This window comes from Symphalangus syndactylus, chromosome 4, assembly GCF_028878055.3.
Source record: "Symphalangus syndactylus isolate Jambi chromosome 4, NHGRI_mSymSyn1-v2.1_pri, whole genome shotgun sequence".
NCBI lineage: Eukaryota > Metazoa > Chordata > Mammalia > Primates > Hylobatidae > Symphalangus > Symphalangus syndactylus.
In genome coordinates, this window is record NC_072426.2 from 53,567,261 (window position 1) to 53,594,121 (window position 26,861).

General features: G+C 37.4%; 1 protein-coding gene across 4 annotated transcripts in view; it reads left to right on the forward strand.

Annotated features, from left to right (window-relative positions):
• The window catches only part of TNIP3 (TNFAIP3 interacting protein 3), a 98,174-nt gene extending 81,783 nt beyond the window's left edge, over positions 1 to 16,391 (forward strand). For 2 of the 4 annotated variants that reach the window (XM_055273952.2, XM_063637943.1), the window contains 5 exons: positions 279 to 404; positions 4,742 to 4,792; positions 5,604 to 5,702; positions 8,822 to 8,882; positions 14,842 to 16,391. In XM_055273952.2, the coding sequence (XP_055129927.1) occupies positions 279 to 404; positions 4,742 to 4,792; positions 5,604 to 5,702; positions 8,822 to 8,882; positions 14,842 to 14,873 (369 nt within the window). In that variant the 3' untranslated portion in view covers positions 14,874 to 16,391. Of the gene's footprint in view, positions 1 to 278; positions 405 to 4,741; positions 4,793 to 5,603; positions 5,703 to 8,821; positions 8,883 to 9,487; positions 10,616 to 14,841 lie in introns of those variants that run through there. The other 2 variants (XM_063637942.1, XM_055273953.2) reach the window with 2 other exon arrangements.
• The last annotated feature ends 10,470 nt before the right edge of the window (positions 16,392 to 26,861 follow it).

Below are 26,861 nucleotides of genomic sequence, written 5' to 3' on the forward strand. Positions count from 1 at the left end.
CAACATATAATTTGTGTCTGGAAACTTGGGCATGTCAGTATTTATGGCATCACTTAACAGCTATTGTCAGTAAACTGTCTTTTAGAAGTTCAAGCAGTATTCATACATCAAAGCCCTTGTGTTAGGGATGGATGACTTGCTCCAAAACAGTGACACTGAACACTAGTTGGGAGGGTTCTTTACAATAATGGAGTAGGCAGTAGTCATTTAAAATAAAGTCATTTAAATGGCTTAAGTGAAAAGGAAGCTAACAGTAACAGCAAGTTAATATTTCTTAGGTGCAAATATACGAAGAAGACTTCAAAAAGGAACGATCGGATCGAGAGAGACTTAATCAAGAGAAAGAGGAGCTACAGCAAATTAATGAAACTTCCCAATCCCAGTTGAACAGGCTGAATTCCCAGGTACAAGTCAAAACAAAATAATCTTTGCCAGCATGTATGTATTTCTTTTTTCATTTAAAAAATTCAAGACTTTCGGACTTCTGTTAATTGACATTGAATTTTTTTTAAAGGTCAGCACCTGGGATGAAGTCATTCTTAAACAATCTTGTAAAGAGATGAAAATGACTGGAGATTTCTTTTAACTTAAGTATATTAAGGAATTGCCCAAGAAATTGGATTCCAAAGTTTTTTTTATAAAATACAGTCCTTTTGATCTTTTTCTCATAATATTTGTCTTGGTAGAATGAGCGTTGAACTACCTAGTACTCAAATAAAGTGAAATAGTTTTAAAAATTCTTGTCATTTTCTTTGAAGGGCTATGTTGGAATGCTCCTGTCTGCCAAAAACATACATATTTCTAAATGCCATTTATATGTGAGACTGAGGATTTTGTTCAGTGGTTCCCAGATGTAATGTAACTGGAGTACTTTCAAGGAAGCCAGATAATGGTCACCAGTTTATTAAAATAGAATATATTAAATGTAAGCATACTAAAATTAAGTGTAATTGAATATATTAAAGTAGACTCAGGAAGTTGCCATGATGGGTAAATAGTGATGTTAATGAAGGAAAATATAGCTAACATAATTTTGCCTTAAAAAATAAAACAAACTGCACCTTTTTTTTGTAAAATATTGCAATACTTTTAAATAAATAGAAAATTGTTATGGGAATGCTGTGGCAGCTCTTAGCTTCAAGATTCTTAGTCATAAACAAATTTAAAACAGTTAGTCATCATTTTCTTCCAAATACAAAGTGGATTGTGAATTAAATTTAATTTTATCTCTGATTTTTTTAAGATTAACTTGAAATTCCTAATTTTACATGGAAAAATTGTTTTGCAGAACTATTTTCTCTGTAAGAAATTAGAAAAAATAAAATAGTAGTAAAAAATCAAATAATTTTATGAAAGTAATTCAGGCAACCTAATCAATAATTCATACAATAATAGGTAAGACAATGTTCTGATTACTCTTGGTAAAAAAAGAGTATATATTATGTATTCTCTCTCTCTCTTTTTTTTTTTTTTTTTTAATGAGATGGTGTTTTGCTCTTGTTGCCCAGGCTGGAGTGCAATGGCATGATCTCGGCTCACTGCAACCTCCACCTCCCAGGTTCAAGCTATTCTCCTGCCTCAGCCTCCCAAGTAGCTGGGATCACAGGCATGCACCACCACGCCCAGCTAATTTTTTGTATTTTATTGTAATTTTTTTTATTTAATTTGCTTCTTACATGCCCAACTACCCTAATTTCTTTTAAGTTGTCTCTGCACAAACTGTTTTACTTGGTGCCAGTGAAACAGTTTTAGAACAAAAAATAATTTGTTTTTTAAAGCAATTTTAAAATTTGCTGCCAGTAAAACAGCAAGTAAAACAACTTTAATTTTAAAACAATTTTTAATAAATTATTTATTTTTATATGACAAATTATATATCAATATATAATTATATATAATTAAATAATTTTATTTATTCTACTATATTAAGATTGGTGATAGACTGGCAATGTCCTTGCCATTATAAAACTTTTAGTCCAGTCAGGAACGTATATCTATCTACTTAACATTATATACTATAATCCACAAGTCCTTAACTGTGTCACCTGTAAAGTTGATTGGTATCAACAAAATAAATGTATTTTCTAAATGCAGTATGGTATAATTGTGCCTAGAACCTAAAGGACAATCTTAATGATATCTAAAGTGATAGCTTAAAGCTATGAAATTTTTTCTTTAAAATAATGAAAGCCCAATCATTTTTTTAAGTCTCATTTACTTAATAGGAGAATGATAGAATTCACAGAGATGTAATAGATGGTTTGATGATCTATGTTAAATGTATTAACAGCAGATTAAATGCTATGATATTTTAAAAAGAACTGACATTACCTTAGTTGAATAACATACTATTTGTTGTCCAAGTGGACTTTTAGAGGAATATTTAGGTCAAATCATTCTGGCATTCTGAGTTGCTTTCTTACCAGAATGTATTCATTCTATCACTGAGGATGCGTTAAGCCAGTGAAAATAAGTAATGTGGTAAAGTGAAAGATACTTAGGGTACTTAGAAATAGGAGAATTTAGGGGAAAAAGACTTAGTGTTCCTGCCTGCTCTAATGTTCCATTGGTGGTAAACTTGAACCAGTTATTTAACTTTTCTATGCTTCCTTTTCTTCATCTGTACGACAAAGTTGAACTAGATGATCTCTAAAATGTTTCTTATTACTCTAAAATCTCGCTCTAAAAAATAAGTTACCTAACCTAACCTCTTTTAGTATACCTGCCTGTAAAATATAGATAATGAAACCTACCTTGTGACTTCACTAAGTTGTTCTCAATGTTAAGTGAACAAAACAAAAACAGGCCAGCTGCGGTGGCTCATGCCTGTAATCCCAGCACTTTGGGAGGCCAAGGCGGGCAGATCACCTGAGATCAGGAGTTTGAGACCAGCCTGGCCAACATGGCAAAACCCTGTCACGTTTTTACCCCGTTTTGTAAAAACACAAAAATTAGCTGGTCATGGTGGCATGCGCCTGTACTCACAGCTATTTAGGAGGCTGAGGCAGGAGAATCACTTGAACCCAGGAGGCAGAGGTTGCAGTGAGCCGAGATTGGGCCACTGCATTCCAGCCTGGGCAACAGAGTGGGATTCTGTCTCAAAAAGAAAAGGAAAAACAAAAAACCCTTTAGAAAACATTTCGCTCAAGTCAAGTCATGGCTCAGAGGTATTTTATAAATTATTTTAGTCTATTAGAAGAGGGGGCATGTTTAATGGTTTCATTTAGTTTATAATTAGCATGCTACTTTCAGTTCCCTGTAATCTAATTTTGATGCTTTCTTTTTGCAAGGCATTCTGCTATATGCTGTGAGAAAATGAAAACTGGTTCTTTCTAGTAAATAACTCACAATATAGTAAAAGAGACGTGTACAGTCTATCCTCATCATCACAAATTCTGCATATGTGAATTTCCCTACTCACTAAAATGCATTTGTCATTCCCAAATCAATACTTGTGGTGCTTTGTGATACAGCCTTACATATGAGCAGAGCAGCAAAGTTGTTTCCTGACATATACACATTCCTAGTGTTCTTTTTGTGGTCTATGTAGTGCCATGTTTGCTGCATTTTTGTGCTTTTTGTTGGTGATTTCATGGTTTAGAATGGCCCACACATATATGCTGACATGCTCTCTAGTATTCCTAAGCATGAAGGATGTGATGTGCCTTATAGAGAAAATGTGTGTTAGAGAAGCTTCATTAAGGCATGTTATAGTACTCCTGACCATGACTTCAGAGTTAATCAACCATACATATTAAATAAGTTGTCTTTAATCAGAAACACACATGAAACAAAGTTATGTATTAATCCGTTGACACAAATGTTGTGACAAGAGGCTAGCAGAAACTTAACCCAACTTTTCTCCTAGGAGAAGTTGTTCAATATTCACTAATTCAGTGTCCGTGGTGACTTTATGGAATATGACCACCACAAGCAGCAAGAATTGCCTGTAAATAGTACAAATTGGTCTAAAAAATCACACAGTAAATGTACAACACTACATAAGAGGACAGAATAATTCTGATGAGTGGGACTTGGAAAGGTATCATTCAGAAGGGGATATTTGACCATCCCTTATGGGAATGTGGGACATGGAGTGTAGGAATGACAATGATGTGAATGAACAGTCAAGGAAAAGCCAGCTTTCTCTAAGTGCGTCTTAAGTTAAGGGAACCCAGGTTAGGTGATTCATCTAGATGAGGCTGAGCCTTAAGTAGTGAGAAGCCGTGGAATATAGCAGTGTGACTTTGAACAAGTTACTCAGAATTTTATGTCTTAGTGTTCTCATCTATAAAATTGAGATAATATTAAGTATCACATAGAGGGATTTGGAGGATTCAGTGAGTTATTGCATGTAAAAAATTTAGGTAAGTTTCTGACATGGATTAAGTGCATATATAACTTCTAAAATTTATTGTGGAAGCCTTTGAATGTCAGGTTGACAATTCCAATGTCATTCAGTAAGCAATGGAAATTGTTTCTATATCTGTATTTAAATAGATCTACCTAAAACAGAATTGTAATGGCCTCAAAAAACTGGAATAGCAATTTAAAACTATCACATTTTTCAAACTTCAACTGGAAATTTTAAGAATCAGTGCATGTCTGCAAAAATCAACCTGTGGCTGTTTTTGTTGGTATTACTGCTGTCAATGCCTGACACTTGAGTAGGTCAAGAATAGCTTGGGAATTAATGATTTGAACTTGTCTTGATTAACAAATGCCTTTCTTTTGTCTTTAGATAAAAGCTTGTCAGATGGAGAAAGAAAAACTAGAAAAGCAATTAAAACAGGTATGTTGATCTAATTTTCACGCATACATTTATTCCCACGTACAGCATTTCTCATTGTCCCAATTAAAGACATATTCAAGCTCTGCTACAGGTGGCCTACAACAACCCATGCTTTTCATTACTGACTACAGCATCAACGGATAGGCAGTGCTTAGGCACCACCAAGGCCTTTCAACCCTAACACTCATAGAAAGCATATGCTTTATAGAGCATGTTACCAGTAGCACAAGCCTTAGTGCTCCTTATACCCATAAGGACCTGGAAATAGATTTCATTGGTACTTCATGCAGTTGCTCACACAATTAACAGTAGAAGACTAAATCAAATATTGCCTCTTTTGAAAAAATAACATGCCTTCTTGAGCACTGAAGCATTCTATCCCATGGGTTCTCTAATAGCCTTAAATAATGAATATTATTTGTCTTAATTCCTAATTTCCTTTCTGGACTTTAGTTTTCCCTGGCTACAATTTACGAAAACCTATTTTGTGACTCAACGGATAGATTTTCTTCATTGAGGGCCCTCAATAAAGATAACTCAAAAACATGAAGTTAACTCTATGTACTTCTGAAGTGTGTCTAATTTCTTCAGAATGGAGAAATGATTATAGTTTCACCTTAGGTAAAACTTGACCTGTGAGCCTCGTCTGTATCGATCCTGAGTCTATTGACGTGTTTACTATTTTGAGTTATAATTATGCCAGATTAAGTGGAACCTCAAGATTGAAACCAAACCTTTTGTATAAAGCAATGTCAGTGCGACTCCTCAGTCTCTCCCACTGGTAGTGAACCCATAGCTTTGTTCTCCTCAGATGTATTGCCCAACCTGTAACTGCGGCTTCGTTTTCCACCTGCAAGATCCATGGGTACCAACAGGACCTGGAGCTGTGCAGAAGCAATGGGAGCGCCCAGTAAGTAAGAGTGCATTTGAAAAAGTGCTTAGTATACTGTTTTGGTAGAAATTATGTGCATCTCTGGAATTTCAGCATATTATATTATCTACAGCAAGAGCCTCTGTTTTCTCTCAGCCTCTAACTTGAAAAGTTGGAGTGGTCAATGTACATTAGAATTATCTTTGGGACACTGAATCCACAGGACACATAGATATGAATAAATTAACTGAAAGATATTAAATTGGGAATAATTCCCTGAACAACATATAACATTTTCAATTGGCATACTTCATTCTACCCAAAGGACATTGTATGTATAAAGTGTATTTATGTATAAAGGAAAGTGGATATGGCAAAACAAGAAAAATGAGATGCTTTTGTTCTGTTGTAAATTTATATTGAACTACTACGGATATTGCTACATATGTGTAAAATAGTTTTTGACATTTTCCAATTGAAAGGATTTTCTTAAAGGATCCAAGAAAAAGTGACCCACTTAAGTTGTGCTCCATGGCTGTGTCTTCCCACACAAAATGAAATGCAGAGTTGAGCAATTATTTGTGAGGGGAATTGATTTGGACAGTCAACCTGAATTAGTGAGGCCCAAAGCACCCTTTTTTTCCTTCTCAATAGCAGTATTCCACCCACCCTCCTCTACCTTCTATTTTGCCTACATAGATGGAAATTTATCCAGGAAAAAAAAATATGCATTTTCTGCATCTTGGATTTACCCAGACAAATCCTGCCACCCTTTAGGTTTGATTAATTGTGTTTCTCATGGTGAAAAAATCTAAGATTTTTAACTGAGATTTTCCTACCAGAATGCTTACAGAGAGCATGATTCTCTTGGCTTCCTGAAAGTTCTCATACTTTTGTTCGAGTGTGACTCAATACCCTTTTCCCAAGGGAGGAGATAATGACTCTTTGGGTGGCTGAAGGAATGTGAGGATTTAATGAGCATCTCTTATTTGACCCTGGTATGACATAGCACACTGCTAAGAATTGAGTCTTTTCATGTTATTGCTGGTTACTAGTTCTGTCTGCTCTCCCTCCCCCATTTCCTTTTTTTTTCTTTACCTGTTTGCTTACTTTTCAGTCTTTACCAATAACATTAAATTTTTTTTTTTCAAGAATGTAGAAGTCAACTCAGATTGTGAGAAACATAAAGAGAAATTTACTGTAGGAGTGAATTAACCTATAGGAGTTGGCTTCTACAGGTTGGGGGATTGGAGAAATAGTCTTATGAAAGGTTAACTATAAAACCAATCAGTCATTCACATTTACCTAGGAGTACAAATTATTGTTTCAGTCAAATCTTTATTTATGGAAAGAAGGAAGGAATTCTCCTACTACAGCTCATCAAACAGTCCCTGTCAATTAAAAAAGGCAAGGCAGTCCAGGTCACATAAAGTTGTCACCAAATAAAGGCCTATATTTGAAAAAGGACTCCAAGCCATGTAGAATGGCCTGCACTTTCTTTCTTTTTTTTTTTTTTGAGAAGTCATCTCGCTCTGTCGTCCAGGCTGTAGTGCAGTGGTGCGATCTTGGCTCACTGCAAACTCCACCTCCTGGGTTCAAGCAATTCTCTTGCCTCAGCCTCCCGAGTAGCTGGGACTACAGGCACACACCACCACACCTGGCTAATTTTTGTAATTTTAGCGGAGATGGGGTTTCAGCATGCTGGCCAGGCTGGTCTCAAACTCCTGACCTCATGATCCACCCACCTTGGCCTCCCAAAGTGCTGAGATTACAGGCATGAGCCACTGCGCCCGGCTAGAATGGCCTACATTTTCACACAGTAGTCAGATGAAAAAAATCTCAGCATAACAGTAGAGTTTACAACCAAATCTTTAAAGTTAATTTAAAAATAATATTTCATGTTTCTTGTCTATATTGAAGGCTGAACTAAGTCACATGCTATAGTGTTGGTAACATTACAGGATATTTACCTTCTTTTGGCAACTCTCCTGGAATATAAAACTGAGGCTCACGTCACTTATCCTATGTGCTATTTGAGACATCTAAAAATAAACGAGAAGATAAAAAACAGAGGTGATCTCATTTCCTCTTCTAGCTTTTTCATAAGCCAGAGGAGCCAAGGGCCTAGGTGTCTAGAGTAGGGGTACAGTGGGGTCAAACTGCACTAAAAGCAGCATTTCTCGGTGTCTTATTGAGTAATTGAACTTTCTAGGCTACTTTCAGTGGTCTGGCAGCCTTGTAAATGCTCTCTGTTGGCTCATGTTAGAAAAATTTTCCTCAAGTTATTTTTAGGAGATAATTGAATTACAGAACAAAAAAAAATCTATATTCTCTGTGTCTTGTGGGGAAGTAGGAGGCAGGGGTGAGCATTCAGAGCAGAAAGACAGACCTGCTTTGTGGGCAGGTAAAGCTGAGATTGCTCCATTCCTAGGGGTTAAATACAGAGGTGCTGGCCTTGGAGACATCTTGATAATTCAGGCCTATGGGTTTACTATTTATTCAATGCAATTTGTTCGACATTCAATATCTAGCTGTTCTTAACTGGTGTAAACCTAGGAGAAAATCCCAAGAGAGTCTCTGTAGACTAAACTATATGAGCAATTTAGAGGATAGGTTCTGCTGGATCGGTTCTTCAGAACAGCAAAAAGGGAAAGATTTGCCCTGCTTCACCATCCTGAACTTCTATCAATGCCAAATCCCCATTTAATAGCTTAGATTTCTTCCTTAAACCATTAGAAAACTTGGATTAAACTTTTTTTTTCCTGGCCTTCTCATTGCCTCTAGTGTGAGGGTCTCAAAAAGAGTATTTGTTGATGCTAAGTTGCTTTGTTTTATTGATGGGCTGTAGTAAGTTTTACAAGTGTTTATACTTCTGCAAATATTCAAAACACATCTGTTTCAAAAAAAGAAAGAAAACATGTCACAACCTCAAAGTAGTAGGAATTCTGGCCAAACACAGAGTGGATTTAAGAGGGGATAGGGAGAGATGATGGCAGTGATGGGGGGTAAGCAGGACGAGTGAGGTTGGCAATAGGTTTGGATAGAAATTACTTTTGTGTTGCCTGCTTAATAAAAGCCACATAGCCTAACTGTATTTTTGACATGCCACTATATTTGAAGTCCATATTGCTATAATAATGCTGTATTGTTCCACACAGCCAGACTATCAGTGGTATGCTTTTGACCAGCTTCCGCCAGATGTACAACACAAGGCAAATGGTAAGACCACAGCTGTATTGAGCATTCTTTCATGTTTACATCTTAATGGGATCTTTTTGGGATGTTTACTCAACATACATTCATTCGTACTTGGGGAGGACTTACTATAAAGTTGTGTTACATACATAACTTTAATTTGATGCCCCTGGGGTTAAATTGAACTCCTTAAGACAAAGAAAATATGCAAATGCAGAAATGCATGAATCTCAATTCTGGCTTCTGTTCCTTTTTCAGTCTCAGAGTCAGAATTCCATCTGGGGTTAGAAATGAAAACTGTAAGCAGAGCTGTATTATAACAACAAAGCTCTGCAATTGTACTACAAAGCACAGATGCACATCCACTATTCCAGGTTGAGTTTGCTAGACAGATGTTTTAAATGTCACTGGCAGACAGACAGAGGAAACCAAAGCCTCAGAACTGTGTTGCCTTATGACTAAATGTCAGACTCCAAGGCAGGGCTCTTAGTTTAGGCCAGGGTTGCCCACAACGCCCACCTCAAAGTATGCTGGGAAAAACTAAAAGTCACTTATGAAGTACTCACAACTAAGAGTACTTTTTTCAATCTTATTTTTTATTGATTTAACATTTTCTGTTTTCTTTCTAGACTCTGCTATACTTTCTACTGCTTGTTTCTATGGTCTTGTGAGGCCACCCAGAAGCAGGCTGTATAAACTGAGCTGTAATCAAAATCCCACTTCTAGTCTCATCAAGTATACGTAATCAAAAGTTAGAAATGTCTGCTACATGTTTAAAGTCTCATATGACACACACCTGGGACTCTAACTTGTTAATTTCCAAAGATTGGAATCTATCTAAAAATGCTGAAGATGAGCTATATAGTCTAATTTCAGGCCATTTTTAAAATGTGATCTCGTTTGAAGTCAGAGCTGAGATCACAGAAATCTAGTTTTTAATACAAGGAGTCTGTTACGGAGTGTAAATAGGGAGTCAGGGATACCACATGTAGTTTTGCAAGTTGTGAACTTTACAACTCTGAGGGGCTCATCATGGTAGTCTATGTGAATGGAGCCTGCTGAAGTACAATACGCAATCTGGACAGCTGTACCCAGCAGCAATGGGAGTGGCAAAGGCCATAGATTACAACAGCATCATAGAAAAGGAATATGAAATGTGAGAATTCCATAATAAAATGTCTAGGTATTTATCAAAACACTATAGGACTCTCTTTTTTCTTTGCTTTCTACTACAAATACAGCCAGTGGTTTTAATGAAGCTCTTGAGTTCCAACAATAATGGAGTTCTTTTATTAGAAAGGCATACCATTAACCAGAATGAGTGTTGCATAATATATGCAATTTTAAAATCTATTATTGTATAATAGCAGAATTGCTACCCAATTATAATTTTCCATTTTATATTGCTCTGGAATGACTATTAAAGATATTTTCTTTCTGAATTGGAGTTTAATAACTGGAAAATAAAATTACTTAGTACAGAATTTGGTAATACCATAAGGTCATTTATATATCATTATTAGATTCTTGCTGGACCAATATTACACAAGCTAATGATTACATAAAATAGAAATGAATTGTGATGACATTCAGAAACTAAATAGAATATGCAATAATGAAATATTGTAGTCAGTGTATGAGACTTACTGATTTTTGTCTAGCTAAGGAAAAATGTAGTGAGCTTTGTGATGTATAAACATACCATGTAACAGTGTCTACAGATATTAAACTACAACAAAAAAACTCCATGATGTACCAACATAAGCTTTGTGTTTTTTTTGTTTTTGTTTTTGTTTTCTGAGACCATCTTACTCTGTCACCCAGGCTGGAGTAGTGCAGTGGTGTGATCATAGCTCACTGTACCCTTGAACTCCTGGGCTCAAGAAATCATCCCACCTCAGCCTCATGAATAGCTAGGGCTACAGGCGTGGACCACCATGCCCAGCTAATTTTTATTTTTATTTCTTGTTCAGATGGAGTCTTGCTCCACCTCCAGTCTGTTGCCAGGCTGGTCTCGAACTCCTGGCCTCAAGTGATCCTCCTGCCTCTGGCTCCCAAAGTGCTGAAATTTCAGGTGTGAGCCACTACACCCGGCCTGTTTTTAAAGTATTATTTCAATCTTCACAACAATGCCATAAAATAGGTTTTGCTTTGCACTATTTAACACATGAGGAAACTGAGGCTTAGAGAATTTAAGTAACACACCTAAATCACACAGTTAATAAAATTTAGCATGGGGATTAGATTATTTGATATACAGGATTCTAAAACATATGGTTTGAATTATATAGTACAGTGCCCCTCTTACTGTACCCCTCTCACTTTATTAACATTTTCTGAAATTGTAGATACAAAAATGAGAAGGGGGATCTAACATAGATAATGACTAGCATTTAACCCTCAATAATCTCATCTTTGTATGAACTCACAGCATGCTACTCATCTGACATTTAGAATATCACCAGTAAAAGGCACAGTACTATGTAAGATTAAGTGTGTAATAAATATGTTATGAACTAACCTGTGCATGGACATCCCTGGTGGAACCTGACCAGGGATATGTTGTCGTTTGAAACCTATCCTTTTCCATACCAACACAGCTCTGCAACTAACTATGGCTGGCCAGCAGCAGGGAAGAGGGCTGATCGTGGTTAGGGCACCACCAAAAAATTCCTTACTCAAACATCTACCTGTTTGGGATTACTATGCCTCCTTTACTAGCTTCCACAGTTGATGTATTTCATAGCTCAAGCCATGTCATAAGAATTGGCAGAACTCTGAAATCACTCTTGTCACAAATGATGGATGTGTCATTATTTAATTTCAGTAGTGGTTCTTGCTGGTTTGGGGTTCATTTAATTAAAAAGGTCCTTTTAATCTGTTGGTGTAACTGAATTGCTCAGAATTCTCATAAAATAATTTTGTGGTATTGACTATTAAGAAATCACTGGTTTAAGGCCAGGAGTGGTGGCTCATGTCTATAATCCCAGCGCTTTGTGAGGCCAACGTGGGCAGATTTCTCGAGCCTAGGAGTTCAAGCCCAGCCTGGGCAACATGGTGAAACCCTGTCTCTACAAAAAAATACAAAAATTAACCAGGCGTAGTGGCATGTGCCTGTAGTCCTAGCTACTTGGGAGACTAAGGTAGGAGGATCACATGAGCCCAGGAGGTCAAGGTTGCGGTGAGGTGAGATCACACCACTGCGCTCAAGCCTGGGTGACAGAGAATGACTCTATCTCAAAAAAAAAAAAAAAAAAAAAAAAAGAAGAAGAAGTAATTTCATGCATTCAAAAAGGTATGGCAGATAATGAGTGGTTAAATTTCAATGATACCACTAAATCCTCCTCTAACATTTCTGGGGCCTGGAGCAAGAATAAGTGGAGAGCTACATCCTATCTGTGTAAATCTCATGAATCAAGCAGAGAAACTGTTAAAGTATAATCTATCCTCCTACCTTGATAAACATACATGGAAAACCAAAGTAAAATTTACAATGCTCAGTTTCAAAACCAATCTGTGACAGGACATGGTGGCACAGGGAGACCTAAGCCCTGGCCTCCTGCCTGGGCCCCTCCACCTTCTCTCCCCACCCTCCCATCATAAGGACTCTTGAGTGCAGACTTGAAGACAGCCCAGCTGGGAGATCCCACCCTTGTCCATACACCCCTCACCACTCTACACACAGCACTCTTTCGACAGCCTTCAGCCTGGGAAGAGGACCACATGAGTCTTGGAAGCAGGCCCAGAATCACCTGGGCAGGGACTTCGGGGGTGTGCATTTGGGTGCCAGGAGCTTGTTCTGGAGGAAAGATCGCTCACACTGTGAGGAAGGGTGTGGCTGGAGGAGGGCCAGAGCAGAGTCCTCTATAATATGGGGACACCAGTAAAGGGCTTCCTGACTAGGGACTGAGGGTGGTAGGTGCTAGGTACCACGGTGCACAGCCTTCCAGTCAACTAATTTCCAGCTTTGCTCTCAGTTACTGTCTGTGGTTATTTCAGAATGCTTTGGAGACACATTGAAAATCAACCCTTCTTTCAAAAACTACAGATTTTAAATGAAGGGTGTCAAATGTTTCCAAGTCATTTGAGACTTGGCTTTCTCTCTGTATAGCATTAAATTACGATTTTTTAATACATTGAAGTCCACAGATATTAATGAGTTACAGCTTTTGTTTAGAAACGTAATTTTACAAAGAACATTTTCATCTTCTTTCATCTGTTATCAGAACGAGATGCAAAATGACTTCCATGTTTATAGAACAATTATGTCATAACAGAGTTAGTTTAACCTTGAAAAACATGTTGTTTGTTTCTTCCTTTCTGAAATGTCAAAAAGCTATGGTTTCTGATTGCATTGCATGCCAGTCACTTCTGTACATTCCAAATTTTTCATAGGGTATAGAGTTATGCTTTGTCTAATAAGCCAGAGCTGGATTATTAATGTATCTAGAAAGGCATAAAATGTAGGGATGTGAAATTGTGTTGTGAAATTATTTCTTTACAATATAGAAGATCAAAGCCTAAATATTATGATTAGCTTTTACTAATGTCTAATAATAACCAATTAAACAAATACTGACTGGATTTGTCTCCTAGGATTGCCATAACAAAATACTGCAAGCCGGGTGGCTTAAAATAGAAAAACTTTTTTTTTTTCATAGCTCTGGAGGTTCGATATCCAAAAATCAAGATGTTGGCAGGGTCAAGCTCCCTCCAAATCCTCTGGGGAAGAGACTTCCTTGCCTCTTTCAGCATCTAGTAGCTCCAGGTATTCCTTAGCTAGTGGCAGCATCACTGCAATCTCTGCCTCGGTCTTCACATGACCATCTTCCTTCTGTGTCCAAATTTTCCTCTTCTTACACGTACAGCAGTTACAGCGGATTAAGGCCCTCCTCCTACCTTCACTGTACATTTAGGGAAATTCTGCCATCCCTTCAAGAAACTAAAGACCTATCTTTGTTTTTGTTCAGATTTCCATTCTGCCATGGATTATCTCATTGGCCACAGCCTCTCTCCATCTAAAATGTCAGGCTATTGATCTTTAATTCTATACCTGTTTCACAAGAGCACTGTACAAATTGAAAAGGAGTTAATTTTAAAATATTTAAGATACCTAGGGAGAGGTATCATTAGTGGATTAAATGTTAACTTCAGATTCGTTAGATCAATTAATTTACGCTTCTGAGTTCAAATTTATGTTCTCAACATATTAGATACCTTTTTAACATAGTGAACACAGTCCTCAGCAACATAATTTTTCAGCCTGAAAAAGTAACATTATCTCCCTTTTTGCTTTTTCTGTTACCAAAATGTTAGTTTAGCACGTCTTTGGTATACCAAATGAGGACAACAAGTACAAAACATTCAGCATATTTTTAAGTTATCAGGGATAAGGATAACACTTTGTTTCTTGGCATTTCTATGATTATTTTTTCCTGTTGCCATGAGTAAACTTATTTGACTTTGTCTTTCATGTAGTATTCATTATCAAATAGTACTCAATCAAAATATTCCAGATTTTTCATATTGGTCTTCATGATATACCAGCAAGTCTTTCTATATGATATTTTCTATAGCTTTGGCAATAATGTACCCAGTACCATATATTAAAAGATCATATTTGGCAAGTTTTCTTTCTCTGGGGTAAGTACTGAACCTAACCTAAGTCATATATATGACTTACTTTCACTTGCCCAAGCCAAAATGCCAGCAAGAGTGAGAATTGGTATAGAACATTCCTCTTCAGGCATAATTAGAACGAGGCCACAACTGATTTCACAAAATGGTAAGCATATGTCAATGCTTAAAATAATAACCCTCCATTTCCCGCTTCTTGATTTCTCAGGGTAAACTTGTGGGGAGCTTATGAATATAACATAACTTTTTTTTTGCCATCCTGAAACTTTATGTCAGCCTTAAGCCAGAAGAAGAGAAATGAAATGTTAATTTTTAATCTAAAACATTTTCCTACTGTTTTCCATAGGTTTATCCTCAGTAAAGAAAGTCAATCAGTAGAAGTACACACTAACAGAGAGGGACAACAGGCAACGAGGGAGCGTGGCTGAGGACCCTCTTCTTTGTTTATACTGAGGCTTGTTTCTGCCACAAAGGCACATCATCTACCCTGTTATTTGTGCCTGGTCATGTTTTCCTTTGGCATGAATACAGGAAAAGTCTTCTGACAGCTGAGATCCTGATCAAATCGGAGGAGCCAGTTATTATACAACCAAATACAACTTCCAGTTTCCTTGAAATGAGACTTGGCAGATGGATGATGCACGACTCCCTGAAAATCTCTTCAGCATATTGCTGTTGGATGCACGAAAATGATTCTATGATTTAAGCAACTCAGTGTTTGCTGCAGGGATATTGTATGTTGATTTGAAGTGCGTATATACGTGTGTGTGTGTGTGTGTGTGTTTCCTGGGGTAAAAATTTCTGCAGTTGTAAATTTTTAGCATTGCTCCCAATCTTCTTCCACAGGGCCTTAGTTCTTTTTTTTTTTTTTTTTTTTTTTGAGACGGAGTCTCGCTCTGTCGCCCAGGCTGGAGTGCAGTGGCACAATCTCGGCTCACTGCAAGCTCCGCCTCCCGGGTTCACGACAGGGCCTTAGTTCTTTTTTTTTTTTTTTTTTTTTTTTTGAGACAGAGTCTCGCTCTGTCGCCCGGGCTGGAGTGCAGTGGCGCAATCTCGGCTCACTGCAAGCTCCGCCTCCCGGGTTCACGACAGGGCCTTAGTTCTTTAGCTATTTGACTACATATTGTTGACCTCAGTGATCCTAAACGTAGAATTGAAGAGGTGTATATACCTCGTTAAATTAAATAAGTGGTTCAGTCTGAATAAAATGGTAAATTGGAAGCTATTCCTTAGACAGATCATTTCTTTAAGATGGTGAGAAATTGTGGGCCTGCTTCACAAGAATTGATTATGAAAGATAAAGTCTTGGGCTGGGTGTGGTGGCTCATGCCTATAATCCCAGCACTTTGGGAGGCAGAGGTGGGTGGATTGCTTGAGGCCAGGAGTTCTAGACCAGCCTGGTCAGCATGGTGAAACCCCATCTCTACTACAGATACAAAAATTAGCCAGGCTCGTGGCACACACCTATAAATCCAGCTACTCAGGAGGCTCGAGGTGGGAGGATCACTTGAGCCCAGAGAGGCAGAGGTTGTGGTAAGTTGAGATCGCCACTGCACTCCAGCCTGGGAAATAGAGTGAGCAAGACTCAGTACCCCCTACCCACCCACTCCACACCATCAAAAAAAAATAAAAAAGGAAGACAAAGTCCTGATGGGATGATGATGGCTATATGGCTATGCTGTGTCCATATATACTTACAGAAATATTTCAGACATATGGATTATAGTTAAATCTGTGTTTTTCCTTCCTATGGATTTGATTAATTTTAATGAAAAACTTAATTCTGACTTCTCAAGCCAATTAAAATGAAAATGGAATTTATTGAAATTTTATTGCAATTAAATCTTATAGTGGCATGACAGATGTCTAAAGATTAAGCAGATTTAGAAGTATTAAGTTTATCCATTTAATAAGAATTCTGCTAGGACTAACTTGAGATCCTCTTCATGATCCTCTATATACATATATACATATATATGTGTGTGTGTATATATATATTCTCACAAATATGATCTCAAATTATACATTTATATGTATATACATATATATATATATATACATATAACACGAAATGTGAGATCCTTGGATATCTATGCTTCTAGAAGTAAACCTAAAGCAACTGCAAAGCTGAAAATGCAGTTGAAGAAAACAATCCAAACATACTGCTAAAATTATCCAGTTTCAGCTTCCAAAAATTATGCTACTTTATTCCAGCTCAAATTATTATTATTCCAGTATCTGGATACACCTGAAGCTCTGTATAATGGGAAGATGAAAGAGCCTTAGGAAAATAAATATTTTCAGATTCAGCCCTTTGCAACCCTGGAACATAATTCTTGAGAAAGAATTATCTTTGTCTTACATTAATTTTCTGAAGCTTGTTTCTGCTACTATTTATCAAAGAGACAAATCACTCTTGGATATTACTTCAGTATAAGTGTAAGTATAAGTCAGCTGCTGACTTGTTAACTGTTGTTTTCCTGATTCACTTATACTGAAGTAATACCCAGGAATGGAAACATTTTGGCATTTCAGATTAGTGAAAAAGTCATTGTACTGTCAATTTCTTGTGATGGATTTAATTTGCCAACTGAGGTATGCCCACTGGAATAAAAACTGAATGAACACCCAAGAAAGTACTCCTTGAGAGGCCAGGCCCAGGCCTATTTAGCAGCAGGAAAATGTGATTTAACTCTCCAGTCCAAAGTCATCCTCTTACTAATTAGCAAGTTGCCAAACATTGGCAAGATTGTGGAAATGCTAATGTAATGGGAGAAAATCCAATTTAAGTGAGACCTAATTTAATTTGAACTCCAGTGGGGGACTACAAATGTGGAAAAAGGACCCCTTGCTCGGGGCAACTGCCGTTCCCAAAAGTTGGATTTCACAAGCCTGTCCTGAGAGTGACCCAGCCTCTCCTGTGTCCCTCTACCCACACCACTTGTTTGCGGACTTTTCTGCTTCAACTCATTATAAGAGTTATACCCTGAGCTGTGACTCTTACTTCATTATTAATAATACACAACTTGTGGAAATTGTGTGAAGAATAGCTATGTCCCTTTGAAAGGAGAGGAAGTCACATGATCTGTTCTTAGGAAATGTAAAACTAAGCATATTTTAGGTTGTTGGTAATCATGAAGATTTTGATCTTTGATTGAAGGTCTCACATGAAGAGAAAGATGTCTTTACTTTGTCTTGGTTGTGATATGGTTAGGTGAAAACCTTCCTTCAGGGTCTGGTTAGGACTGGGAGTTAGGCCAGCCTCTACTTCTCTTTGCTATGTTTTGTTTTGGGCTCCACTTTTCTTATCAACAAAAAGAATATTTTGGACTATATTGCTAGTATTATTGAGCATGAACTAACTTGTAGATGATCTCCCTTAGTTTATTTACTGAGCTTTCTCACCCAGCAGGAGAGGTATAAATACCATGATTAATCAAGAACACAGAGAGATTCAGTAATTTCCCTAGGTTCTTATGGCAAGTAAATGGTAGAGCCAAGATTCAAAACTGTCTTGAACCTGGGAGCACCCAGTTTTTGGCATGCTACAATTCTGCTTTGTAGATTTCCTTGGCAAGCTCAACTTATTTTTATGATTCTTTTGGGTTATCATCAAGTAGCATTACAGGAGCACACTTCTCAGGAGAAAATATTTTGATTAAAAGTACTATAAATTGAATGGGAATTGTAAGTTGCCTCCTGAATTAAGAGAAGTAGTATCTCATTTGTGCTACTACGTGGGAAAATAAAAGTGTATACTAATGTTAAAGTGCACTAAAATAATGCAAGCATGGGCATAAATGGTGCCTTCATGTGTCAACACTTTTAATGTGGCTAAGTCGCTAATAGAATCAAATCTAAAAGACGTATGACCTCCCAATTTTGTAAATCAATTTAACAATTATTATTTAAATACCTACTTATTTCTAAAAATGTCTAGGCAGCCCACATCTCATACTGCCTCTGTCTCTATGCGCTGTGCTTGGTTGAATGCACACTGAGAGCGGAGGACAGAGTTGTTTACCACACATTATTCTGCTAACTTGAAGGTCCCTTTGCTCTTTTTTTTATTTCTGCTATTTTTCTTCCCATCTCCCTGGGGAATCCTAACTAGATTACATACTAGAGAGATAAAATCCATTGCATTGCTATTGTGGCCGCACTATGATCCTTCTTTCTCTGGCTCCAATTTGCTGAAGTCCCAGTGACACAGCACAAAAGAGAAGAAAATATTTGCTATAATCCCTACTTTTCAATAATTTTAGAAATAATTCCTTTTCCTAATTTCTTTCCTACATATCTACCTCTTTACTTTCATCGATCTTTTGCTCCAAGAAAGAAAGGTGTTATGGGGGACAGTTATCCTCATTATCTTTGTGATTCCATAGAAAAGAAAAGGAAGCTCCTGTCAGCACACACACTCCACATATTCATACACACCACAGACACAAACCACACTCACCACACATGCTCACACACCCCACATAAACACACCAGGCACATACTCTGCCTCTGCCTCCCCAGTCTTGAAGGCAACGCTACAGGGTCCTGGCTTCTCCATTTGTGACTGGAGAAATTGATTCCAATTGAAAAAATTGCATAATAAAGCTAACTTTTTCTCATTTTGTCTCAAATCCTTGTGTGTATAATATATTGCCGAGAATACTGACTAACTCCATGCAAAGATTCCTTCAGGAAGTAATAATGTGGAGATCTAGAACCAATTAATTTGGCCAGTTATAGCTAAGTAATGTGAGGGAACTTTTAATGTTTGGGGGTGGGTGTGTGTGAATCTCACTGCTTTGTGTATTGTACTCAGAAGCTAAAATAATTTCCGTCTGCCCTCCTTCCAATTTATTCCATACTAGTATCAGACGGAAGAGTACAATGAATGAGGCTGCTGACATATTTTGGTAAACCAAATCCAACCCTTGGGGCTTCCTAATGTACTTAACTTACTACTTAGGATTAATTTTCTGGAAGACTCCATCTTATTAACTGCTGCTCCTGAGTCTGCTCTTTGCTGGGTATGAGTATGCTTCAGTGAAACTGAGACTCCATTTCCACATTTGTAGGAAAGCCTCTTGGCCACAGGATAACGACCCACATCCGTCCACCACAGCCACACACAGAGCCGGCAAGAATGCAGCTCCTCACTCACAGCGGCCTCTGCATGCAGGGGGCAGACGGCGCTGAAGCAGAAGAAAAATGGAAGAATGAATCAAAAGAAGAAAACCTTTCCCTTAATACCTCCCCGCAAACCTGGTTCATCGGGCATTTAAAGGAAGACAACACTCAGCTGGCACATGCAGCATCTCACAGGAACAATTAGGCTTGAGAACAAGAATGGGGGAGTGAGAATCGTTAGTGCAGCACCCTAATCCTGACGTATTCTTATTTGGAGAGGATTTAGGAGGCATCAGCGCTGGCTATGCTGCTTGGTGGGTCTCCTCTTGCTCGTTTGCCAACCTCATGGCTCTGTCCTGGCCCTGGGAAGGGAAACTGAGAAACAATGTGTGTGAGATCTCAGGGTCTGGCCTAAGCAGAGGTATTTTGCGTTTATCTCTAGGGGTTCCAAAAATTGGGCAAGATGTGGCAGGTCAAGAATGAGAGTGGACACTTTTCCTCCTTTGATGCTGTTTAAACCATATATTTTTTTTCCTCTGTTCTTGGAAAGGAGGACCTAATATCTTCTCACTTCCTGACCTCTCCTGAATTCTTTAGACTGAAACCACATGTCTTTCCCTTTGACCTTTATTTCTTTGTTCATACTGTCCTCATATTCCTTTTAGGTAATTGAAGGTTCAAAAAGGCAAGATGGATGTTAGAATGGATGTAGACAGTATAATCTCAAAAATATCTCAGGAGATGTGGTAACTTATTTGTGATCTCCAGATTCCCGTTTCTCAATCCAGACCTGTCATGATTCCTAACAGAAAACTCAGTGTCCCAAATGGAATTTTCCTTCGAAACTCATCTGCTCTGTTGTTTATTCACTCTTATTATGTACACAACTGCCATTTACCTATTCCTGCAAACTAGAGACCTATGAGAGAGCACCATCTGGCAGAGGGTGCCCATTCTGGCTTCCACATCTCTTGAACCCCCCCGTTCCTCTCCAGAGCCTTCACCTTGGGCATGGTCCATGCCTGCACCACCTTCACCTCGCCCACAACTGTAGTCCACATGCCAGCTGGGTGCCCTGTCTTGCACCCTTGCAACTCTCTCCAGGAGTGGCTTACAGTGTTCCAGAAGCACTGGGCCCTGAACTGCTGCTTTTGCTGAATGAGTTCAGTTTTGCAGATGATCTCAGTGCTGCTCTGGCTCCACACTGAGCTGCTCCAGCAATGGAACCCAAATTCTTTTCTCGACCATCCCTCATGCAAGATATGTGTATGCAGTAGAATACTTGGAGAGCTCACTATTCTAGTATACGCTGAAGAAAACAATTGTGTATAACCAAGTTTCTCTGTAATTGCTTAGGCCTTTTAAAGGGATAGTGGGCAGATACAAATCATGTTGTTGAAAAGTAAATCCCTATACAGATGGAATACACTCACAAAGAAGAGCAAAGGATGGGGAAATGGAAAGAACAAAATTCAAACCAAGAATCAGGTCATTTATGTTCCACCCTTTGGCAGCCCAGTAAAGCTGGCAGAGGCAGGCTTTTTTGTCCTCCAGCGTGTGTAAAGAGAAGGCCCCAGAAGTAGTCCAAAGAGCCACCACCAGGGGCAATGGAGAGTTAAGTGCTCAGGGCCCTGGTCCTCTACCTAATTCACAGAGAAGCTCCTCTTTCTTTCTCTTTCTTTCCCTTTCTTTCTCTTTCTCCTTCTCTCTCTCTCTTTCTCTCTTTCTTTCCTTTTTTCTCTTTCTTTCTTTCTTTCTTCTTTCTTTCTTTTCTTTTTCTCTTTCTTTCTCTTCCTCCTTCCCTCTCTCTTTTCTTTCTTTCTCTTTCTCTCTCCCTCCCTCTGTCTTTTCTGTTTCTTTCTTTCTTTCTTTCTTTCTTTCTTTCTTTCTTTCTTTCTTTCTTTCTTTCTTTCTTTCTTTTTTCTTTTTCTTTCTTCCCTTCTTTCCTTCCTTCCTTCCCTCCCTCCCTTCCTCTTTCTTTCTTTCTTTCTTTCTTTCTTTCTTTCTTTCTTTTTTCTTTTTCTTTCTTCCCTTCTTTCCTTCCTTCCTTCCCTCCCTCCCTTCCTCTTTCTTTCTTCTTTCTTTCTTTCTTTCTTTCTTTCTTTCTTTCTTTCTTTCTTTCTTTCTTTCTTTCTTTCTCTTTCTTTCCTTCGTCTCACTCTCTCTCCCAAGCTGAAGTGCAGTGCTGCAATCTTAGCTCACTGCAACTTCCACTTCCCGGGTTCAAGCGATTCTGGTGCTTCAGCCTCCCGAGTAGCTGGGGTTACAGGTGCCCTCCATCATGCCCGGTTAATATGTTTTTTTTTTTTTTTTTGAGACAGAGTCTTGCTCTGTCACCCAGGCTGGAGTGCAGTGGCGCAATCTCAGCTCACTGCAAGCTCTGCCTCCCGGGTTCATGCCATTCTCCTGCCTCAGCCTCCCGAATAACTGGGACTACAGGAAATTATGTTTCTCCACTGGACCCAGTTTGATCCAAAGTACTGTCTACCCTCTCCTGGTTTCCTGGGCAAAGGATAAACCATGTGATCCAAACCAGGCCAACTGGACACTCCTTTGCTGGAACTGGAACTTCCATTTGGCAGAGCACCTTGGTAAGGTAATGGTTGCTACCTAGGCCCCTTAAGATGCACCTTGTCCTACAGCTTCCCTGTCATCTCTCAATCAATCAGTATCTCTTCAATCAATTATTTCAGTCAGAGAGTTAGTTTCTCTACTTTTAAATGAAAGAATCTTGATTAATCAGAAATGTGGGAGTTAAAGTTCAGAGAGTTTATGTCAAGGATATTGTGGGGAATATATATAAGTGTGTGTGTGTGTGTGTGTGTTGTGTGTGTCTCTGTGTGTGTGTGTGTGTACTTTTTCTTTTCTTCACAATATGTTTGAAAATGGAAAGTGGAACTGGAGGTAGCCTTATAAGAATATAATCAGATATGATATAATCAGATGAGTTAAGCAATTCAAATGTTATGATTGGCAGTCTTACAGAATATTACCCTGAATCATAGTGCAGTAAATGTTAATATATTTTAAAGTGTTAAACACTGTAATAAAGAATAAAACATGTTTCATTTGAGTTTTCTCTGAAATCTAACAAAGCCCCTTAAGAAGATACTTTAATGAAGCAAATTTAGAAAAAGTTATAGTAAAGTGAGACCACCAAAGCCCATGTCTAATTTCTTTATTTCTTTTTCTGAAGTGCTTTATTGCATATAATTTACATTTTAATCAGTTATTAATAAATAAACCATAGGAAATGGAATTCCTTTGTGTAAGAACTATACCAAACGAATTCTGCTTTAAAAACCAGTGGGACGATGGTGATTCTTTCCAGCAAAATTAAATTCCAGCATTATAAACTTCCAGTTATTCTGTCATAAAATGTTAATTCAAACACAGAGCAGCTTCTTAATGAGAGGTTAAGATAAAATTCCTCATGGCTTCAAAATATTCTGTAAATTAGCACCTTTTTGGACAGTTGGTCAATTCTACACATATCCTCTTGGTCACTTACCTATTTTGGATCTTACTGTTTGTCAATATCATTTATTAGAAGTTTCATTTTCAGAAAACTATACTGTATGTACAGTGATGGGTGATGAGAAAGAAATAGAAATACTTCCTACATTTTCTATTGTCGGAGGAAAATTATTAGCAGCCATGAGACGATGCAACGAAGCAAGGGGAGACCGAAGCTCCTTTTAATTTGCAATATATTCCTCGGTCTTTCAGTGCCTCTAGTAGTCTTGCCCTCATTATATAAAACACAGTAGATAAGCTGTCACAATTTGGCAATTTAAATTAGGGAAAAATATTAAAATTACATTAAATTTATGTAAATGGTCCCAAAATATCTTAATTTATGGTAAGCAATTAGAAGTACCTTATTTCTTAGTTACTTACTTGCACTTTAAAAAATACATCAAAGTACTACCATATCTAGGGTTAGTTAGAATGTAGCAATGGTACATTCAAGGAGTCTGCCTCTCTGAGGGTTTATCTTTCAATTTTGAAATTCTGAAGATTTATCAGTTTCATATTCTACAGGCCACAATTGAAAGCTGAGGACCACTTGAGTCAGAAGTGTTTACTTTTGAAAACTAAGAGCATTTTGCCTTTTGACCATTACACAAAATCCTTTTTATAATTTTCATTTTGCAATTCTGAAGAATTTTAAGTAAAACTCTGATTCCAGTGTTTTTAAGATTATCTCCTTTAGAAAAGCAAATTATATCACTTAAGGAGAAGCTAAATCACAAATGTGGTTATAATGTTAGCAATCTAGCAGAATGACAGCTTTTGATCTCATATTATAATTTTTAGGCATCCTGATGAAGCCTAACTTACATGTTACATAGAGAAATTTTGAAGGTCTGACAATATTTCAGAGTAAATTAGCTTCAGGAATATTCCTGATATTAAGGCCTGCAAAGCACCTACAATTTTCAAGAGACAATCAGGCTGTCAATTAGTTTTCACAAAATATGCATCTCAGATCCTAAAAAAATGGAAGTACAAATATGTCAAAAATATACTTCAAACTGTTGTTTAAGTGACAGGAAATTACTGATAGGAAGTATATACTCCAGGTGTTCTTTCCTTTATAGCTAAATCTGTGAAAACTTTTATAAACCTCACAATTTTAAAACAAACATTCTACTTTGTCTAGTAAATCCTAATTTCACGTATTTGTTAAATTCTAAGTATACCATAAAATAGTCACACGGACAATTGAAGTATTCTAACAGAAATTTGACAGTGAAAGAACTAAGCTTATGATAAAAACAAATTTCTTCAGATAACTTTCTGAAAGTGTTTTCGCACCTATAAACATGACATCTAAGTGCATTTCAGATTCTTTATAAAAGATATCCAAATTCACTGCTAAGAATATGGCAGCTTGGAAAAGTTAGCAACAGCCAGACAGGTGTGGTATTTTCATGTTCTTGCACTGTGGATTGCTAGAATAAGAAACTGAACTCAGAATGTAATAAGCTTAAAAATAAATTCTTTTTCTCCTCCTCTCATCTAAGCTGGTCTTTTCACAATCTCCTGTTTTCACAAGTGTCTGGAAGTAGGAGGAAGAGGGAGTAGGCAGAAAGAGGGAAGGTAGGAGGTTGATTGGTAAGGTGGAGAAAGGAAGACATCAAAGAACAGTCATCACCTGTCACTCTGTGAGCAAAACCAATTAGCTTCATTCACTGGGAACCCCAGGAATATCTCAGCCAGAAACCAGCCTTAGTGTCAATGTCTTTGGAGCATCGAAGCCATCTTTGGTAAATTGGCAGCCACTCTAGCTGCATCATGACCCTCAACCAGGCCAGCAAAGAACACTTTTCTGAAAATTGCCATCTATTATGGCTCTTCCTGGAGTAAGAGTCATTAAGTTATTTTCTTGAGTTTCTGGATCTTAGCACATAGTTCACAGCAGAAACAGCTTCTCTGTACAGTATTCTTCAATTGCATCAAATCAGCTCCAATAGCCCACAAGGGAAAGGGACTGTCTTTGCTTTGTTATGCTCCTGGCATTCATCAAAATCACTGCATTTGTTTTTTTGCTCTTCACAAACTTTCCTAAGATAAAAACCTGCTTTTCCTTCTTCCTTTTCCACTGGCAATCACTGCCTTGGGTGTTTTGAAGATTACACTTCACGTGGAACTCCTCTTATTGATCCAGAAGCAGTGATGTTGGACTGCACAGCCCTCACAGGGCCAGGGATGCATCACTGAGCCTTCCACATGGAAACAGCATCCCTGTGTGGCCAGACTGGCTCCCAAAAGTGAGGGAAAAGTCCCATAAGGTTTTGCAGAAAAAATATTGTGAACCAATGTACTTGCCAAAATCTTGTAACATGTGTGAATGCTCTCTCTCTCTCTGTCACACACACACACACACCCACTGTATATAGGAGCTCAGAAAATATATCACTCATGTGAAGTTCTAAAAAAATGTTTTGAAGATACATTGTAGTTGAAGAACATATTATAGATGGACTAGATGGTAAATTAGAAACATAAAACCCTAGTGGCTCACACCTGAAATCCTAGCATTTTGGGAGGTGGAGGCAGGCAGATCACTAGAGGTTAGGAATTCAAGAACAGCTTGGCCAACATGGTGAAACAGCATCTCTACTAAAAATACAGGAAAAAAAAATAGCCAGGCATGGTGGTGCACACCTGTAATCTCAGCTACAAAGGAGCAGGAGGCTGAGGCAGGAGAATCGCTTGAACCCCGGAGGTGGAGGTTGCAGTGAGCTGAGATGGTGCCACTGCACTCCAGCCTGGGCAACAGAGAAAGACTCCATCTCAAATAAATACATAAATAAATACCTAAAAGCTATATTTAACATAACATAAGAAAACATCAATAAACTTGATCCACAAAATGTAACATATATATGTAAATATAAACCAGAAAAATAAATATGTAAACATCATAATAACTTATGTGATATTTACATGTATGCTACATGTAAATTTTTTTAAACAATATAATATATAAACAAGAAAAACAAATGCATCAAATATGATAAACAATTAGCTAACATGCTTAATATGCAAATTATTCTAATAATTTTTTAACACATTTAAGAAATATTTGGTAAACATTCACTCATATCTACTATCTAAAATGAGCATGGAATTTTTATGTACTGTTGATGACAGTGTAAATTTGTTCAACTTTTCTGGAAAGCAATATACGTCACATATCATGTCTTAACATGTTTCTATTCTTTGACCCAGTAAAGTCCTCTTCTAGAAATCTAAATTAAAGAGTTAATAATATGATCAAAGATTTATGCCAAAGAATGTCTAATAATATGAGAAGTTAAGAAAATCAAGAAACATGAAATGAACTATTTTGTTATTATTAAAATTTTTTACAAAAATGTATCTTAAGAAAATATTAACATAATGCTAAGTTTTTTAAAAAGCCAGCATTTTAAAAAATGTACTCAGGTTCACAATTTCTTATCTGCAATTCTGAAATCCAAGAAGCTTACGAAAACCAAAAAACTATTCTGTAACTATAATTAAATGGCAAAACATGACCTTAACTAATTTAAAACTATAGACTTTATTCATCTTATTTATTGTGAACAGCTGAACATTCCAATATTAATGTATTTGATTATACAGTCTAACCCCAGATTATACTGAAGGTATCATACAGTATACAGTTTATCAAATTACCTTTTTATATTCAATCATTTCTCAATTCTTAATCACATTTGGTTCCAA